Source organism: Haemaphysalis longicornis, unplaced genomic scaffold, assembly GCF_048455015.1.
Source record: "Haemaphysalis longicornis isolate Haplotype H1 unplaced genomic scaffold, Haemaphysalis longicornis Haplotype H1 scaffold_3, whole genome shotgun sequence".
Lineage (NCBI taxonomy): Eukaryota > Metazoa > Arthropoda > Arachnida > Ixodida > Ixodidae > Haemaphysalis > Haemaphysalis longicornis.
This window is the reverse complement of record NW_027526335.1, coordinates 118,641,509-118,660,850: the sequence shown is the minus strand read 5'-3', so window position 1 is coordinate 118,660,850 and position 19,342 is coordinate 118,641,509. Positions and strand designations below refer to the sequence as shown.

At 50.5% G+C, this 19,342-nt stretch overlaps 1 protein-coding gene across 2 annotated transcripts; it reads left to right on the top strand.

The window, feature by feature from the left end:
- The first annotated feature begins 3,995 nt into the window (after positions 1-3,995).
- Positions 3,996-18,566, top strand: LOC144175039 (solute carrier family 22 member 7-like). Of its 2 annotated transcripts, none has more exons than XR_013323590.1 (2): positions 3,996-4,217; positions 7,846-8,453. XR_013323590.1 is itself a non-coding variant. In XM_077704072.1 (2 exons), exons 1-2 carry the CDS (start codon positions 4,180-4,182, stop codon positions 18,244-18,246), a joined length of 1,875 nt encoding a protein of 624 aa, XP_077560198.1. In that variant the 5' UTR covers positions 3,996-4,179; the 3' UTR covers positions 18,247-18,566. The 2 variants fall into 2 exon arrangements, 1 of the variants encoding a protein (XP_077560198.1); XM_077704072.1 differs by lacking the exon at positions 7,846-8,453 and adding an exon at positions 16,410-18,566.
- Positions 18,567-19,342: the final 776 nt, after the last annotated feature.

Sequence of the window (19,342 nt, the reverse complement as noted above, 5' to 3'; positions counted from 1 at the left end):
CCTAACTACGGATATCAATATGCCAGAAATAATAATCAGTGAAGCGGGAATACTTTCATTGCTCAATAGAGTTGAAATATCTACCGCTTCTGATCATCTAGGCTTAAATAACGAAATAGTCAAACACTTATACGCTAGCATTTGTCCTATACTGTGAGCTCTTCTTGCCCTATCCTGATCCACAGGTTGCATGCCCCATGACTGGGGAATTGCGAAAGTAATTCCAATCTTCAAATCTGGACAATGCTCTTCACCCCTAAACTACCATCCTGTTTAGTGAACTAGTAACACTTGTAAACTCCTCCGACATATAATACACACACAAAGTATCAACTACCTGGAGGATCGTAACATTATATTTAATACCAACACGAATTTCGCAGAGGATATTCTTGTGATACACAGCTCGCAGATTTCATTCCTTATATTCATTCATTTCTCGACGGTGCATCCCATATTGACGCCATTTTTCTTCACTTTTCAAAAACTTTCTAACTTTCGACCGCATTCCACATTACAGGCTCCTCTCTAAACTTTGTCGGCTTAACATTCACTCTAACATTTTATCATGGGTAAAAGATTTTCTTTAATCAGGCCTACAGTTCACGTCTGCCAACACTTGTACCCTTTCTTTCAAACTTCACCTTCCGGAGTTCCCCAGGGGAGCGTACTAGGGCCGTTACTGTTTTCAATCCATATAAATGAGTTACCATCCTGTGCCTCTTCCTGAATAAGATTTTTGCTGATGTCTGTGTGTTTTACCGAAGAAGGTCTTGTGATAATAACCGTAAAGATTGGCAAACTGAACTGAAAGTATAACTGCGTGGTGCTTATATTTCCTAATGAGCCTAAACCATTCTAAAACAAAGTGAATGTCCTTCACTAATCGCGCCTCCCGCTTTCCTGCCTCCTACGTGCTCAATAATAGTGAAATTGACCTTGTATATATATATATATACATATATATACATATATATATATACATATATATATATATATTTATATATATATATATATATATATATATATATATATATATGAGAATTTGTTTACAACCTGTCGTGTGAAGGCGTTATCACATAAAACACACCCTTGGTTCCTCTAATCGCTCTTTCGGTTTTTTAAAGGGTAACCTTAAACATGCTCTGTCTAACATTCGCAAACTTGCCTTTACTACACTAATACGCCCTAACATTGAATAGGCATCAGCCATTTCTGGCACACATCAGGTATACATCGCAACTGATATCGCATCTCTGTAAAACAGTGCTGATGACGTCATATATTCATCCTACTCACCTAATTCTAGCATCGCAGCACGAAAACGTCGCGCCGAACTGCCTGATCTAGCACGTCGCCTCGGTCCCTTCGAGATGATTTCTTCTAGCCACCTCCCGTCATTTTCAATCACTGCGACCACTGCTACAAAGTTAAATGCATAAATTGCCACTCATCTGCTTCTGCCAGGTCTTCCATTCCAGGTATCATAGTCGAATGAAAAAATCTAACATCTCATATCGCCTCTCGAAAAGACAACACGAAATTCCAGGAAATATTTATAGAGCTAACGTAACATGTTGCTCCCATTTCGGGCTTTTTACCGTGCTCTGAACATTTTTCTTTTTGCTTTGTGTTTTCTTTTTGTTGTGCTCATATGTTGCACATCGTGACGTGCTTGAATTTCAACCATTTGTATAAAATTCCTGCATTTATGTTGTTATCATGTATTGAATTTTGCATTGTCCCTCTTTAAGAGGTTACCGTGTCTATTTATTTACGTTTAAAGCTTGAAAACTCCTGTTTCTTTTTGCTTTATTTTTTATATCCTTCCTTTTGTTGCGCTAATACAATAGGTGTGCTGTGTAACCTCCAATGTAATACCCCTCACGAGGGCATTTACGGGCATTGTGAGTAAATAAATAAAAACATACAAATTCTCTCGTGGCTGGCCTTGCTCTGTATCGCGAACATGAAAGCCGATTATGCAACCCCTACCTTGTTATATTTCGGCCCGAGGACCCCAGCCCACGAGAACTACTCGATACGGGTGCCAAGAACAAAGTGTTTATTTCATGCTAGGTTGACTTACATGGCCATAATCGGTAGACGGCGTGATGTGACGCCGCCCCAATTCCTCCGGGCAGCAGCGCTTGTACGATATTTGAAATGGCGCTCTTCTACAATACCCACAGAAACTATCGGGTGTGCACTCCGTAGGCCTAACGTTGTCGTTTGGGATGGCCGGTGCGAATCGGTACCTGCTTTTTGGCGTTCGCTTGGCATTTGCTTCGCGAAATGGAGCAACCGAAAGGTTGGCGGCTTCATAACGAGAGGGACCCAGGTTCGATTCTGGCCATGGGAAGCGTTTTTTTTTGTTTTTTTTACAACATAGCCCAGCGAATGATAAATCTCTCACTCTCTCCAGTTTTCTGTTCATTTTTTCATGTCGTAGCCGTTGCGTCACAAATATGAGCGAGGTACCGGTGCTCTATAGAGCGTACACGGTTGGCGCTACGCGCTGTCACGCTGGCAACGGTAGCTTTTACTGCTCCAAGTCATGGCCGAGGAGGCTGGCTTGGACCTTTATGGTTTGCCATCTACGTCGTCTAGCGATTACGGTCATTTTATATTTCCTTCTCTCGCGTGAACCTAGCGTGAAAGAAACGATCTCTTATTCGCACCCGTGTCGAGTAGTCCTCGTGTGTTGGGGTCTCCGGGGCCCAAACATACCAACGAGGTAGAGCGAAGAGACGCACGCCATTGCAGATTGTTTATCAACAGCAGCTCGCGGCAAACGGAAGAGTCACGCAGGAAAATTTACTCTATGTATATCTACGCCACTCGCGACCAGAAGACGAAATCGAACGCAAACTAAAGTACATAATTGATGTATATGTGCAGCGCTCTCTTCAGCCCACCGCCGCACAATATCCCCGAATGCTACATCACCGTTGAAGGCCTGCATTATTTCCTCTTCTTGTTCTTCGGGGATCCTATTCTCAACATTATTTGTGTCGCATATAACGTGAGCAGCGTACTAAAGGGGGCGCGCGTGTTCTTGTTCATTGACGAACCGACCTCTTCTCGCTTTTGGTTATATGCTCGTTCTTCATTTTATTGCGTAAGTATCTAATTTATAGTCAAGTGCAGTGGACGCATCAGCCCTCTTTGCGCCCAATTCTTGGCCAATTTTCCACGTCGCTTCATGCCATGCTGTAAAGAATATGATGAGAAGAATGTTCATGTCCACTCGACATTTTATTAGTATTTTGCGGATTCATTAACAGACCCACCAAGAGATTACTGTGCTGTTGATTTATTGTAGGGTTTAACGCGCCGACGCAATGCAGGTGATAAGGCGCGCTGTAGTGCAGGGTCGATGATTAATTTTTAGCATGGGGGGTGTTTAACGGGCGCGGAAATCTCGTACACACGGCCGTTTTGTTTTCGCCTCCATCCGAAAAGCGGCTGCAGCGGCCGGGAATCAAAACCGAGTCCTCGCTTACTCTCATTTTAAAACAATTGCTTCTACAGCATTAAGTCAGTCTATATTGCTTATTGCTCGCATCCTAGATGGTGCTGCGCACGACCAAATTTTCTTTCTTCAATAGGGTTTGCACCCGTCTTTCCAGTGCATTTTGTATTGGCGATCACGTTGTCTTCATGTCCTCTGCCAAAACGACGCTGAGAATTTGTGTCTGCTCAACCATCCAGAAAGGCTTACAATGGTGTACAACCTCCCCAATTCAACTTTCTACACATCTGATTTGTCTAATCAGAGACATGTTGCTGGACATGTAACGCAGAACGTAATAAATTATCTTTCGCACTGCCAAACATTTCTGATGTGTTTGGCCCCGAGCCCCAGGGAGCAGAAGCTCCGAGCTGCACTGGCGACAAGCCAAGGCCTGAGGAGACATCTACGTGAGAGACCCCGAGTGGGCAGGACCTCCATACTGCAGCGACAAGGACAACGCCCAGTGCTGGATATGGCTGCTCTCGCTGAGGCAGCATACGGCTCGAGCGACGGCGGGCGTTCGAGCGCTTGGGTAAACGATCGTCGTGGGTGAGGCGACAACGAGGGTCGTCTGAGAGATACAGCGGAGCCTCGAGCTGAGCGACAACTTTGTGCGATGACCCGGGAGCCCGGCTCCAACTCAGCGACGATAGGGCGTGTCGATGATGTCGCGTCAGGCCGGACTGCGGTGTGACCACAGGTGGGCCCTGATTTGTTTTCTTCGACTTTACCAGGGCCACTACGCTAACGAAAGGTCGGGGCTCCGATCAGAGCCATAAGGCTATGGTTTGGGATACCGAAGAACTTCGAGCTCAGCTGGCTCTGAGGAAGTCCCTGAGTGAGTTATAAAAGGCGAGGCTAGCGGGTATTCGGGACATTGGCGATTTTCCCATCGGTCAGGTGATGAGCGCAGGGCTGAACTGGTTGTCGGATGGGCTTAAATCGCTTATAAAAAAAAACGGAGCTTCGTCAGAATGGTTAGTCGACAGATAACATCCGCGAGTCTACCAAGATATAACCGTGTTCCTGCGGTGAGAAGGGCGAACTTATTGTTACTCAGAAGTGCGGAATTTCTCGTTACTTGAATCTTGTGTCAAGCGTTCATCTTACGTATAGGTGGTTGTTTTCGGACTTTTATCCTAGCATTGTATCTGTAGTTGAGTGTAAGTTATCTTAGGTTAACGTACTGAGTGGAGCCAGTTGGTGCCAGTGTGCAAAAGATGTACTTGGATATCGGGTAGTTTAGTTTTCGTTTCGCGCGTTGTATCTGTAGGGCCGCCGGTTTTATAGGTTGTATAGCGCATGGGGTACATTGTGTCCAACAAGCCCAAACCAAGGTTCTAACGAAAAAATCCACTGGAAGAAGTGCTTCAATATGCGGCGCGTCGCGCCCCTCGTCCCCTCTAGGCCGATGCGTCGACACTCAGTGCGGTCCTCTACGTAAATGAAAGCAAAAACAAATATTGCAGATCAGTCTTACGGATTGAGCGATGCAACTCCCTAACTTAACACCTCCTCACCAAAAATGTTCTATGTTCACTAGTTGTACCTACAACATAAACGTCCTTAGTCGGAACCTATAATAAACCATAGAATCGGAAACTACAAAAGACTGAAAACAAAGCAGACCCCAATGTAGAGAACCTACATTGCATGCAGCACTTCCAAGATTACGATATTAGACACAGAATGCAAACTGTCCAAGAGGACACTCACTAACAAATAAAAAACATAAAAAAATTTCTCAGTATCCTCCAAAAAGGCGAGAGCATTCAGCCCATCGAAACACACAAACGTTTTCGCTTGATACCCAGCACACACACGCGAACACTGAAAAAGCAACAGAAGCAACAATACAAACCACTATACCACTACTTATGCTTGCGAAATGATTCTCTACCTTTAAAGAGAGAAACAGACACACGACAAACCCAAAGGCACAAACTGCGGGTACTTCTGTAGCAGTTACAAAACGTCTAAAAAAAGTGCATCGTCTCTTCGCGTTCTCGCGCATGACTCTAAGAATGCACAACAGGAACTCCTAAGTGTTCAGCCTGGCTAGGGGTTCACTTCGGTGCGCTGCGAGAGTTCAAACAGTAAGGCATCCACACCACCAAACACTCTCAGGGTGGGGCCACACTTGTACTATGCGCGGCCCACAATGCCAACAAAACAATGGGAGCCACTCAACCCTTCCGTTGGAAGGAAGTTCTCTAGCTTACCCCACGCGCTGTTCAACCTATCAAACGGGCGACCCTACAGATACAACGCGCGAAATGAAAGCTCAACCACCCGATATCCAAATTCATCTATTGCAAACTGGCACCAATTGCCTCCATCAGTACGCTAACCTAAGTTCACTAACGCTCAACTACGGATACAATGCTAGCTAAGACTCCGAAAACAACCACCGATGCGTAAGATGAACGTTTGACTCAAGATTCAAGTAATGAGAAATCTAGGACCAGGACACTTACAAGCGAGACGGACCATAACCCTTCGACTTTAGTGACTCCAATACATCATAACAAGAAACGTATTTACAAGCGAACGTGCGCAAACCACCGCTGGCTGTCCGATTTTTTTACCGCACGTTACAATTCCCGTGCACGCTTCCTTCGCGACGGAACACAACGACCGTCACTCGGAAAATGATCCATGGCCGTTCCCCACCAGCTGACACTAAACAATCCATGGTGAGGCTCGCAGTGTCCTCTGCTCCAGGGATAAAAGGAGCACCCTACTCTGCGGAAGCGAGTACGTCGTTGCCGTACGTGCAACGCTACACCTTACCCCGTTTTTCGCTTTCTCAGCTTTGTCACTACTAACCTACGGGCAGGTTGCGTTGGTGCGTCAGTGCTTTTGACTTTTCCGGACTTCTGGGTAATAATAAGCTGACCCATCTCACCGCATGCGACATGCACCACCTCCGTTTGGTGGAACCGACGTTACTCTGTGTGGGACTTCGTTTCGTCATGGCGCTTTGCCTTGGTGTGAGCTGTGGCTAACTTCCGTTCCACGAGGAACATGCGCGCTGCCCCCCGCCCACTCGCTCAGTGCTATCACTGGCTCCAGTCCCTCTCCAACTGGTTCCTCGCGGTCAGCCGCTTGCGCTATGTCTGCACAAGGAGTGGCGTTATCCCCAAACCACGGCTCTGCTGCATCAGAAACGTAGAGCTGCCCAGTTTCCGCGTCTACTCGAGTAACGGTAAATGTTAAGGCCGCTGCTCTTTGAGAAGTCAGAACCTCTTCCGTGATAACGGGCATGCTAAGTAGCTGCTGGACAACGGGACTCGCCTGCTCATCAACTGAACACAGCTCATTACTTGCCTCCACAACTATGGGAGCGCTTACATGGATTCTCTACAATCGGAGCCACCTCACCTACCCTCTCAGACCCGTTAAGCTCCCGAGGTTCTACGTGTGTCGCTTCGGACTCACACTCTTTATTCTGAGGCGCCCGAAACGCCCACAATGGAGCGAACACGGTCAATATCCGGCTAGACTTGCGGATATCTTCTGTCAACTCACCATTCCGACGAAGCTCCACTTTTTCAAAAGCGATTCCGGTCCTTCCGACCGTCAGTTGAGCACTTCCGACTGTCAGTTGAGCTCATCACCTGACCAATCGGACAGACCGCCAATGCCCCGACTACCCGGTAGCCTCAACTTTTCTAGCGGATTCAGTGCACTCCTGAGAGCCAGTTAAAATCGACGCTCTTCAATCTCCCAAACCATAGCCATACGGCTCTGATGGTGACCCCGAAGAAAACAAATCAGGGCCAACCTGTGGTCACACCGCTGTCCTGCCTGACGCGACGTCGTCGACTCACCCTCTGGTCGCTGAGTTGGAGCCGCGCTCCCAGGGGTCTCGCACAAAGTTGTCGCTCCACTCGAGGCTCGCCTCGAACACTCCGACGACCCTCGTTGTAGCCTCACCCACGACGCTTGTTCACTTGAATGCTCGAACGGCCGCTGTCGCTCCATCCGGGTGCTGGCTCAGCGAGTGTAGCCCTGTGCGGCCAATGGGTGTCCTACTCGTCGCTGCAGCCTGGAGCTCCTGCCCCCCCCCCGCGTTCTCTCACGAAAATGTCACCCCGGATCTTGGTTTATGGTCGGTGCAACTCGGAGCTTGTGCACCATGGTGCCTCTCACGAGGATGCCGCCCCAGTCATGGAGTAGCCCCTCCATCGCCAGCCCGAAGCCTTTCGAGCGACCCAGATCACGGCTCCAGTTGAAATTCATAGAATCGGGCGATGTTGATGAAGTTGATGTTGAAGGTGCCTGGCTGATCGAAGGCACATAGCTGACGACGGTCTACTTCGCAGATCGGAAGCGGCATCGTGATCAAGCGGAGGGAGCCCACCGGAGATCAGAGCGGCATCGACTTCAAGGGAGAAGATGGCGGAAAGAGGAGTGGGGTGCGGCCGGGTGCTTTGAGTGCGGATTGGAGAGGACTGGGATATTGTATCTGCGGTGCTGTGGGAACTGATATGTGGGAACTGGGTTTTAGATGCCGAGCGTCTTATGCTCGGGGGTATGTCCCGCGGCGTCGGCGGTGGTCCGGCGTCCGCACACCACTTTTTTTTGGCCAATCCTCCACGTGGGTACGTGCTATAGAAGAGGAACAACAACAACAACAACTCCGATTGTGCTTGCGCTTGACTCCCTGATTGTTCAGGTGGAGTAGGATGGAAGGAACAGCCCCGTCAGTAAGTGTGATGACGCAATTAAGTGGGAGCATCAGCGCAAACACCAACAGCAATTACACCCAACTAGAATCCACGGAACGTGTATCGATCTCGTCTTTACCAACTGCAACGGCGACGACTACATACAACCGCTGCTACGAGATCCACTGACTGTGCACTTCAGCAACCATAAGGCCGTCATACTCAAAGTAAAAAGACGTGCAAAGCGAAATAAAGACCTTTAGATACCACTTCAATCCCGTCTCACTCGCGTATATACGCATACAATAAGGAAAATTACACCCATCTCCCCGAAGGGAACCATGAGTGGGATATATGAGCATTACGGGGTTCACAACATTTCCACCAAATTTGGCTAGCAAACATAATGGAAACGCAAACGGAACCCCCATGAAGCTCCGCATCCTACTCATGGTTCCCTTCGGGGAGATGGGTGTAATTTTTTTTGGACTGTGAAGTGCTACCTCTAAATCGCGGACTGAACAATAAACCATTTCACAACAAGTGGGGCTGGTCCAGTCGCCGGCCACAATGAATAACATCGGCGGCTCGGAAGCAACGCCACCAGCGCCGTTAATTCCACCCGAAGTTCTACAGCAGCTTCGGGACAGCCCGTCGGGCACACCGATAGAACTGAGAGCGCCTTGCCACGCAAATTCGCAACTTAATACTCGTGGCCCCGTCAGCGGACGATGCCACCTGCACCATCGCGGGAGTGTCTGCACCAGCTAGGCTTAACAGAGATCCACAACTGAGCCACGCTGGCCACGACATTCTCAACCTGAAACATGCTCCCATCGCACTCCCCAGATTCGTGGGCTACGATGGCGGACAGTCGCCAAGGGAATTTCTTGAACGGTACAAGGAGTAGTGCGACGTGTGCGGCATCCCTACGGAGTCCCGAGTGCAGCTGCTGCCAGCGGCGTTGGACGGCCTCGCCAAAAAGTGGTGGCGCTCTGTCGGGTGCTTCTCCGAATGGAGCGCGTTCGCGGCAGAGTTCGAGGACGAGTTCGTGGGTGTCGATTACACCAACTAAAGGCTAAGCTCGACCAGCGAGCGCAGCACCCCGTTGAAAATTTGAAGCGTTTCATTCACGTGATCGCGAATTACTATGACCGCATCGGCGAATCCGTCCCTGAAGCGGACAAGGTGGAGAGGGTCCGCCGTCAGATGCACCCTACGTTTCAGGATTTGACAGCGGGAATAACTTTGGGTAATCTGAAAGACATGGCTGCGGCAGCAGAGTCCATAATGAAACTTGCATGGCATTGTCTCCGCTATGCACTGCCACCGCCAAGAAGCACGCAGGCAGCCGCTGACCACGTGTTTCCCGGCTGTGCGTCCTGCACTAACGTGGCGGCCATGCCAAATGTCTCGATGCCATACACGTGGTCACTCCAGCCGGCTGCAGTGATGGCCTCTCGTCAAACGCTGGAGCTGCATCCTTCGCTGCCAACAGCCGGCGGACTGCAAAGCCTCCCACCACAGCAGGCACCGGAGCGGGGAGGAAGACCGTGTCGCCTCTCCTCGCTGGGGCCACAGTGCTACATCACGGCGGCGCACCTCCTAGGCAATCAGGACCTCCGCCCCGAGGCAACCAAGCAGCAGGCGAGGTGAAATGCCATTGGTGTGCCGGATGGGGCCACATGACTCGACCTGCGCAACTTGTTCGCGGTGCTTCAGCTGCAACCGCCCAGGGTACAGGCAAGTGGATTGCCGGGAAACGGCCCTGTGTAGCTGCCCCTGCGGCAAGCAGCTACGTTTCGTTTCTCCAAGTACTGGTGACAGCTGGGGGCAGAGAACCGTTGCTGGAGATTCTGGTTGGACAAAATGCCATTTATTCGCTGCTAGACACCGGGGCTAGTGTCAGCCTGATGAATGCGCGGGCCTTAAGTGCTGCCAAGCTATTGGGGCTACCATCTGGGAGGAAAAGCGCACGTTTTGCCTCTCAAAAGGATGGTCGGAGACGGCTCAAGCTGTGCGCTGCCGCATTAAGTGGGAAGGCTTTTCGAGGAAACAGCATTTTCTGTTCATGCCAGAGTTATGCCACGACGCTTTGCTCGGGCGAGACTTTCTGGCAGTTGCCAACATTTATTTGCGCATGGGCTTAGGGGGCTGGACCCTGGGCATTTACCCAAAGCCAGTTGTAAAGTTTGGCAAGCCACACAGGCCCGACAAATTGCTACAGAGCCCATGCCCGTGGTCACTTCGCTGGGTCCCAGCAGTGAACTTGATCGTGAAGACGACCTTGACCTGGCAGAGCCGCTCGCGGCACTGTTTGCCACACAGCTAGAGGATGCCGAATCGCAAGAGTCTCACAGTGCAGCTGACGGTGATGTGGTAGACGAGGCACAACTGCAGAAGCTCCTAGATGACTTTGGCCATCTGTTCACTGCACACCCACGGTATCCGCCAAAAATGGCGCACAATATCGACACTGGGTCGAATTCTCCTGTACGCTGCAAGCTACGCCCTGCCAATGGCCGCAAAAGAGAGATTCTTGATCAGGGTGTGGATAAATTGTTGAACCAAGATCTCATCGACCATGCACGGGGTCGTGAGCCAGCGCGCCTGTTCTGGTGGGCAAAAAAACGGGTGGCTAAGGGGTGCCTGTTGAATACAGGGCTCTAAATTCAAGAACCAAAGTGCCCGTGCACCCTATGCCCCGTACTGACAGGGTCCTCGCACAGCTAGTTCAAGCCAAGTTGTTTACAAGCCTGGAACTGTCCCAGGAATTCTTTCAGGTTCCCATTGGTCTTGAACATCGGCCTAAGACTGCTTTTATATGCCTCAGCGACATGTTCCAGTTTAAAAGGATGCCTTTTGGCGTTGCACGTGGTCCAGCAACATTTCAGGCCTTAATAAAGAGGGTCTTGGAGAGGATTAGGCACCGCTATTGTATGGCTTTCTGGACGATGTACTGGTCTACTCCAACACACTTGCGGAGTACCTCGAGCACATCTCAGAGGTGCTATGCAGGATTGAAGCAGCAAATCTTACGATCAATTCAGCTAAGGTGTCCTTTTGTAATCAGTCGCTGAAATTTCTGGGCCATGTTATTTCTCCTTGGAACTGCCTTCCAGATCCAGACAAAGTGCAGGTCGTTTCAGACTTCCCAGAGCCCACAACAGTCAGGGAACTCCAGAGGTTCTTTGGACTAGAGGGTTACTACGGGAACTTCATACCCCACTTCTCAGGCAAAGGAAGGCCTCTCACAACGCTCCTCAAAAAAGTTACACGCTGGAACTGGCGGCATTCAAAAGTGCAGTCCTTTCAGGAGTAAAGAAACCCTGGTCAGTGATGTTGTTATAGCCCTGCGTGATCTGAACCGGCCTTTTATCATTTACACTGATGCCAGCGGCACAGGAATCGCAGCAGTCTTGCTTCAGGAGGTGAATGACGAACTCAGACCACTGTCCTTCATTAGCAGAACTCTCACCACGGCAGAAAGGGACTACACTGCTCAAGAGTGGGAATGTTTGGCCGTAGTGTGGGCAGTTAATACATTCCGGCCTTCCATAGAGCTCTCCTCCTTTCAGATTCACTGGGACCATGCATCCTTGGCATGGATGTTCAGCACGGAGCATACATCATGCAGAGTACAGAGGTGGGTCCTGAAACTGCAGTGTCTTAATTGCGTGATGAGGCACCGTAGATGCCGTGCCAACATCCCGACCGACGCCATGAGCCGGGTCCCGACAGGTTCTCCTGACCCAACGCCGCCTAGCATAGCCGAGGACTGGTTTCCCATTCAAACACCAGAGCCACCGCCGACCATGATCTTAGAAGAGGTTGCCCTGGTAAACTCGACTGAAACCTCTGTGCTTTGCGAGCCGGGCAAACATGTGGAAAAACAGCAGAAAGACCCATTGTTGCAGCTCTTGCTAGGGTATCTTCAGAAGGGGTGCTTGCCCGATGACACGAAAGAAGCGAAACGCATTCGAGATTTAGCTCAGGACAGTTCCATATCACCCAGGGACTTCTCTTCTACACAGCAGGTCTGAAGTGGGTTGTCTGGCTGCCACAGCACTTGAGGGCCCTGGTTCTCCAAAAAGAACACGACCACTAACTTAGCGCCCATCCAGGTTTGTTCAAAATCCTGAGGCGGATCCGGGGCCGTTTTATGTGATTAGGCCTTGTCTCGGACACATCTCGCAATGTCAGAGCCTGTCAGCAGTGTCAGAGGCTCGAGCCGGACCGCCAGAAGCCAAAGGGCCTCATGGACAGCACTTGGGTGACACAACCCATGCAGCAGCTGAGCGTGGACCTCATTGGGCCACTGCCTTCAATGCCTCGGCAACACAAGTACATGTTGGTTGTGCTCGACACATTCACAAAATTTGTCGAGCTATTCCCAGTCCGAGCATCAACCTCCAAGGCTATTGTTGACAACATGGTCGAAGTGTTCTGTCGTCACAGCACACCCAGGCCATCTCCAGCGACAAGGGGAAGCCATTCGTCAGCAAACTCTGGAAAGGTGTCCTCAAGCATCGGGACATTGACGAGAGACACACTGCCCTACAGACCAGCAGCCCAGCCAGTGGAGCGGCGCAATGCCATGATCAAGCAATCCATCGTCAACTACTGTGCATCTCACCGAGACTGGGACAAGAGACTGCCAGAAGTAGCTTTTGCTATGCGCACCACAGAGAGCGTATTCGCAGGTTTCACTCCTGCGTTCCTCTGCTATGGACGGGAGCTGCGAACACCTTTGGCTGATTGCCAACAACTGAGCAGTGAGCACACCTCGCCGTCCGCTTCTTATGCACTGTCAGCGGAGCTGGAGATCTACCTACACGATGCCCTCGAAATGTCCAAACAGCTTCAAGACCACGGTAAGGAGCTCCGGCAGCGACAGTACAACAGGACAGGTAGACCGTTTGCCTTCAGGGCAGGAGACCTCGTGCTTCGCACTGCTCACCCTTTGAGCAATGCACGAACAGGTTTCACCGCAAAGCTTGCACACAGACGGCTAGGCCCCTTTGTGCTGACAGCCCGTGTAGGGCAAAACACGTATGCCCTCAAAGATCCCCTTACTGGGAAACCTAAAGGGTTAGCAAAAGCTGAACAACTTGCCATGTACCACCCGCCGTGGAAACTCTCATGCATGGATTAGGGGGGGGGGAGATTTGTGAGGGGGCAGAGACCCCATCGGCAGATCGGCAGCGGCATCGCGATCAAGCGGAGGGAGCCCACCGGAGATCGGAGCCGTATCGACATCAATGGAGAAGATGGCGGAAGGAGGAGTGTGGTGCGGACGGGTGCTGTGAGTGCAGAGTTGAAGGGACTGTTGTTGGAAGTGCGGTGCTGCGGGAACTGTGATAGGGGAACTGAGTTTTTGGAATGTGAAGTGCTACCTCTAAATCGCGAACTAAACAATGAACTATTTCACGACGAGTTAGTGCGCAGTTGACGCTCTATTTCCGGTCATCACTAAATTAGCCATTTCAAAACAAACCAGAGCGTGTTACTGTTTCAAAGAAAGCCGTCACCGCCGCTTTTACATTTCGCATCTTCGTGACGAGTCGAGCCACCGATTTAAAATCCGACCGCTGCGCTACCGCTACCGCTCCCGCGCCCCCGCTTGGAAACTCAACGCACCCGATAAAAAACCACATTGCCCCCGCCCCTCGCATGCTTCCGAGAATTAGGACCAACCGATTCCCTGTTCCCGCCGAAGCGCTAAGCGGTATCCGCTGCCCCCCGATAAAAACAAAAAGATGCACTGATAGAAATGCTTGCATCTGCAGCGGATCACCCCCCTCGGCCCCTCTAGGCCGATGCGTCGACACTCACTTCGGGCCTCTACGTAAATGAAAGAAAAAACAAACATGACAGGCCAGTCTTAAGAATTCGGTGATGCAACCCAAGACTTAAGAGTATTCAAAACTGTACATTTAAGCTATATATGTATTCAAAATTTGAAGTTGAATAAAGTAAGAAACAAATAAACGTTTGAACCGGATAACATTGTGCACGCGGCAACCCAGTCAGCGACGGTGCCCCGTGCATAGCACTTAAACCACGAGGACCCTAGCCCGATACCTAGTGTCTCACGGTTATATTCGGCCACTTACGCTCCATAAACGATGCCCATGCCAATGAGAATCTCTACGGATCTGGTTGGTTGTATTACCCAATCCGTGCATACACCGGGACCGAGAACGACCTCGTAACCCCGAAACACTGGTAACTCTCTCCTATCGCCAGGAAAAAGTAACATTTCAACAACAATTAGGGTAAGTAAAAAACAACCAAAGAAACCTCAACAGACGACTGGGCGAGTTGGTACATTGTCTTGCTTGGTAACAGCGCAAAATAAAACAGGACACAAAAAAAAAGAAGGAACGGCAGCGCTGTGTCCGTTCCTTCTTTCTTTTGTGTCCTGTTTTATTTTGCGCTGTTACCAAGAAAGAAACCTCGCCCGAACGCGGAGAGCACCCGAAGCGTCCGTCGCGACATTCTCCTGATGCAGCCCGTACCGCCTATCTGCAGCATCTTCCAAAACCCGCTAATGTGCCTCCGCAGACGGGGCTACCTCAACAAACGAACCTTTGTTTGGAACTGTTCATCCTCACGCACGCGCGACGGTGCCAATGCCGCTTGCCCGTAACATGGTCCCCGAAAAGTAAACACAGCAAAATAACCCACACGCGGAAAAACACACGGGATACCGCGGAAAACTACTGGCGCCACGTTCCTGGAATGCCACCCTGCACCACAAACCTAACATCTTCCCACACCTGTGCTACATGCGAAAACGCGCCGTCAAGAACAAATTGGCACTAACAATCAGCTAAATAGAACACACCGGCACTAAAATAAAAGTTGACAGCTAGGCTCCCCCGTTTCCGGTAGTGTGACAGGCCACTCCCCGCGTGTCTGGCATGGCAAGCTTTGCGGGCCCCTGGATGCATTCCAGGCATTGTATACCTTCCCAAGGCCGTGTTTATTTACGCGAAACTTCAGTGTCCTCACTAATGCCGTTGTACGCCAAACTGCCAGCAGGAAAGCCAACTTTCTCTGACTATGATGATTAATGATCGTGGGTTAAGTTCAAAAACACGCTTCACGTGGCCAGAATACAACCTGAGTCCGTCGCGTTATGAAGCCGACGCCCATTCGGTTGCTTGATTGCGATGTGGTCGAAGCGATCGCCAAGAAGCAGGTACCGATGCACGCCATCCATCACGAACCCCAACGTTAGGCCTACGGAGTGCACACCGGATAGTTGCTGTGGGCATTGTAGAAAAGGGGTGCATATCTCCAGAGCAGCAATTACTTACAGTGCGGGATTCCATCACGAGGAAGCTTCGCGTTCAACCATCGTAGTCGTTAAACGGAGGGGTGCATGATTTGTTCTTGACAGCTCCATTGGACATCCTGTTTCGTACATTCAGGATGAGGCATTATTTTTTGAAAACGATTCATTCGTTGGTGCTCCTTGTCGACGCGTGAAAAGTGCGTTCGGAGTAGAGGGCTCAAAAGACAGCTGTATCACCGGATCTCTTGTTCGCAATACGGAGGAAGGGCAGGCACGCAAGATTAAGAAGACATCGGGGAAGTGTAAACTCAAAGAGCGACTAACCAAGACCACTTGATATGCTCGGAAGAACACTGGATTGTTCCGCTTCATGCAAGATTATAGCACTGCGCTGGTCTTCGTGTCTCCGTTTAGTCCTCGTTTTTTGTGTGCGCAAAAGTTACAGCTATGAATTGTCACCAACTAGCCCGCCCTTCAGAGTTATAGCACTTGTCTGGCCTATTCTCCCAACGGGTGAGCCCCCAAACTCTAAGGAACATCTAACACGTCACCGCACGATGCGGATCATAGATAGACCTGTTCTTTCGGACAACTATCGGCCCCAGTGTGGTTTCCCTCGAAGTCTTCGTCAGTTTACGGCAAGCTGATTATATGGGTGCTCATTTAAGCTTTCACTTTTATTGACTCGAGTGCACCCATTTTTTAAACGCAGGAAACTGTACGTGCCTACTAGAATTGCATGACTTTCGTAGGGACAAACGTTTATTACCATTTTTGTCTCAAATCGTCGCATTATAGCACGCATGGGCTTTCTATTTTGAACTTAATTAGTCCTCTACTCTACTGGCTGATTAAAACCAACCCAGTTTCGATACCATCTATGCAAGCCCTGAGAATGTGCCACCTCTTTTTGCAGATGTATAGAAAGTAGAACGGCAGAAGCAAGCGCTGTATCATCATCAACAGTATTCGCCCTTGCGAACACCAAGGCCGTCCCCAGTTCCGTATCCCAAAGAGAAAGCAGAGGTATGGCAGCAGGTGCTATGGGAGCCTGTGCCCTTCCGACCACCGAGGCATCCCCCGGTTTAAAGTCCCGCCGACACAGTCAACACGTGTACGGAAACGGCCTCTTCCAGCTGCTCACCCTTATGAGCACTGCAGTCGGAAGCTGCCTCTATATTTTGCACTACGAAAGCTTCAAGGTGACGGCCGGCGTCATGGACCACTGGTGCCAGCGGCCCGTCGCCTTCGCCAACCTAAGTGTGGACGAGTGGAAGTCGCTCGCTATTCCACTCGACGACCATGGTGAGCCAAGCCACTGCCTCGTGCGTGACCCACCGGACGGCGGCGAGAACAGTTCCGTGGTTTCCTGCTCTTCGTGGGAGTTCGACTTGGCCCCGTTTGGCAACAACGCGGTCAGCGAATGGAAGTTGGTCTGCAACCGCAGCTGGCTTCGTTCCTTTGTGCGGATCGCCTACGCCCTGGGAGCCATGATCGCCCTACCGGCAGCTGGCGTCGCAGCGGACAACGTGGGCCGTAAGACCGTCACCTTCCTTGCCGTGCCCGTCGTTCTCATAGCGGGTGTCGCCAGCAGCCTGCCCAAGGACCTCAACTTTTTCGTAGCCGTGGGCACCGCCGTCTCCGCGGCTACCGGCGCCCTTGTACCTCCGCTCTGGGCACTGCTCTATGAGGTCTCGACCCCGAACATGCTTGTACCCTACACAGTGGTCACTGCAGCAGCGGTCGTCGTAATAGTTCCGGGGATACTGTTTATCGCCAACCTAATCAGTGGAGGGTGGACGACTATTCAGCTCTCCCTGATGGTTCCCACTGCCTTCCTGCTGGCGCTGTACTACACAGTGAACGAGTCGCCTGCCTGGCTGATAGCTCGCGGTCGCATACCGGAAGCACAGCGCGTAACCTTGCGCGCCGCCCGTCTTAACCGCGTTGAGGTTTCTCGCAGTCGCGATGAGCTATTAAAAGCAGCTGGCCAACCAAAACAGCACAAGGCAGGAGCCCAAAGATTTTGCGGCGCGACGTTGAGAGGCCGCACGGTTTTGTCATGCTACATGTGGGCTGCACTTGCCTTCGCCCTCGAGAACTTCATCTACAATGAAGGAGTCGAAATCGGCGATACCACGAATTTCTTGGCCCTCACCCTAAGTGCGGTCACTATCTTCGCCGGCTCTTTTTACCTGCCACGCGTAGGCGTGAAACGGGCCGTCATTCTCACCGGGATCCTTTTCAGCTCCTCCATGACCTTGCTTGCCGCCACTTACACGCGTGAACGCACGCTAGCGAGAGACGCGATGGTTACTCTCGTGCGAGTAGCGGGATACTCAACGTACATGGCGTACTTTCTGATGAACATGGCAATGTATCCCGTTACCGCGCGGAGCACAGCTATAGGGACTGCCTTAAGCGCCGCCCGCTTCGGCGACACTGTGGCGCAGCTAATAATGGCTCCGGAAAATCTCAAGAGGCTGCTGATTGCCGTCACGGCTATCCTGATGGCTCTTTTTGTGGCCGCTGCTGACTTTCTTCCAGAAGAGCTGGAGGGAGCTGCTCAAGAACTAAAAGCAGTAGCCAAGAATGGCCGCAAACGTCCCGTAGGAGACCTGAGGCGTTCGTTGCAGACAACCTTGGCGCCGCTTCCCAAGAAGCCCATAGAAGCACGGCAGGAGAAGACCTTCCTCGACATTGGTGCGGCCTCCATGAAATCTTCGCTGTGGCTTTCTGGTCGTCTGCGGTAAACACTAGAAAGAGGAACTTCGCCGCATTTGAATTTACAACAGCGTCCGATAACGCCTTGGTTAGGGGGAACTGTTGGGATAGTTATGCAACTTCGGTGTTTTTCTGGCACTTCTTTATTTTTAGATTATTTGTTTCTTCAATTTAACTCCACCTAATACATTTTTGTGGCCCGTGAGAGTTTGTTTCATTGACAAGAGCTTTAAGCTTTCCTGTGAGTGAAGATTTGTTAACACATCAGGAGAGTTTGGCAGTGCGAAAGATGATTTATTACATTCTGTATTACATATCCAGCAAGGTGTCTCCGATTAAACAAATTACGGATCTGTCGAAAGTTAAATTAAGGAGGTTGTAGATCATTGTAAGTCTTCCACGCTGATTGCTCGGTCGTGAATTCTTAGTGGTGTTTCGGCAGAGGACATGAAGACGATGTGATCGCCTACACAAAATGCACTGGAAAGACGGGTACTAACCTTATGGAAGAAACAAAATTTCTACATGCACGGCAGCCTCTAGGATGCGAACATTCGCAAGACACCCTGACTTGATGCTATCGAAATATATGTTTTCAAAGGAGAGTAAGCGATGATGCATATTCGATTCCCGGCCGCGGCAGTCGCTATTCAGATGGCCGCGAAAACAATAAGGGCCGCGTGTACGAGATTTAGGCGCCCGTTAAACACCGCCGGTGATGAAAATTAATCCGGAGCCCTCCATTGCGGCTCGTCTCGTCACCGACATTGCGTCGGCGTGTTAAACCCTAAAATCACTCAAGAGCGGAGTTTGCTCTTCGTTGTGCTGTTAATGAACGTAAAAATACTAATCAAATGCCGAGCGCACGTAAGCGTTCGTCTCGTCATGTTTCTTACAGCATGGCACACACCGACGTGGAGGATTGCCCAGGAATCGGGCGTAAGGAGGGCTGATGCGCCCGCTTCATCGTAAGCATTCGAATGAAGAACGTAAGCACTTGAATGAAGAACGAGCATATAACCTTAAGCAAAAACTGGTCCCGCCATCAATCAACGTAAACACGCGCGCCCCCTTTTGTACGCTGCTTTCGTCATATGCGAAACTAATAATGCCGAAACTAGGATC

Bases quoted from the DNA above. Each gene is read 5' to 3' on its own strand.
- LOC144175039 (XM_077704072.1), top strand. From the start codon at position 4,180: ATGATGTCGCGTCAGGCCGGACTGCGGTGTGACCACAG. The intron at 4,218-16,409 runs GTGGGCCCTGAT...CTCTTTTTGCAG, and splicing joins GGACTGCGGTGTGACCACAG to ATGTATAGAAAGTAGAACGG.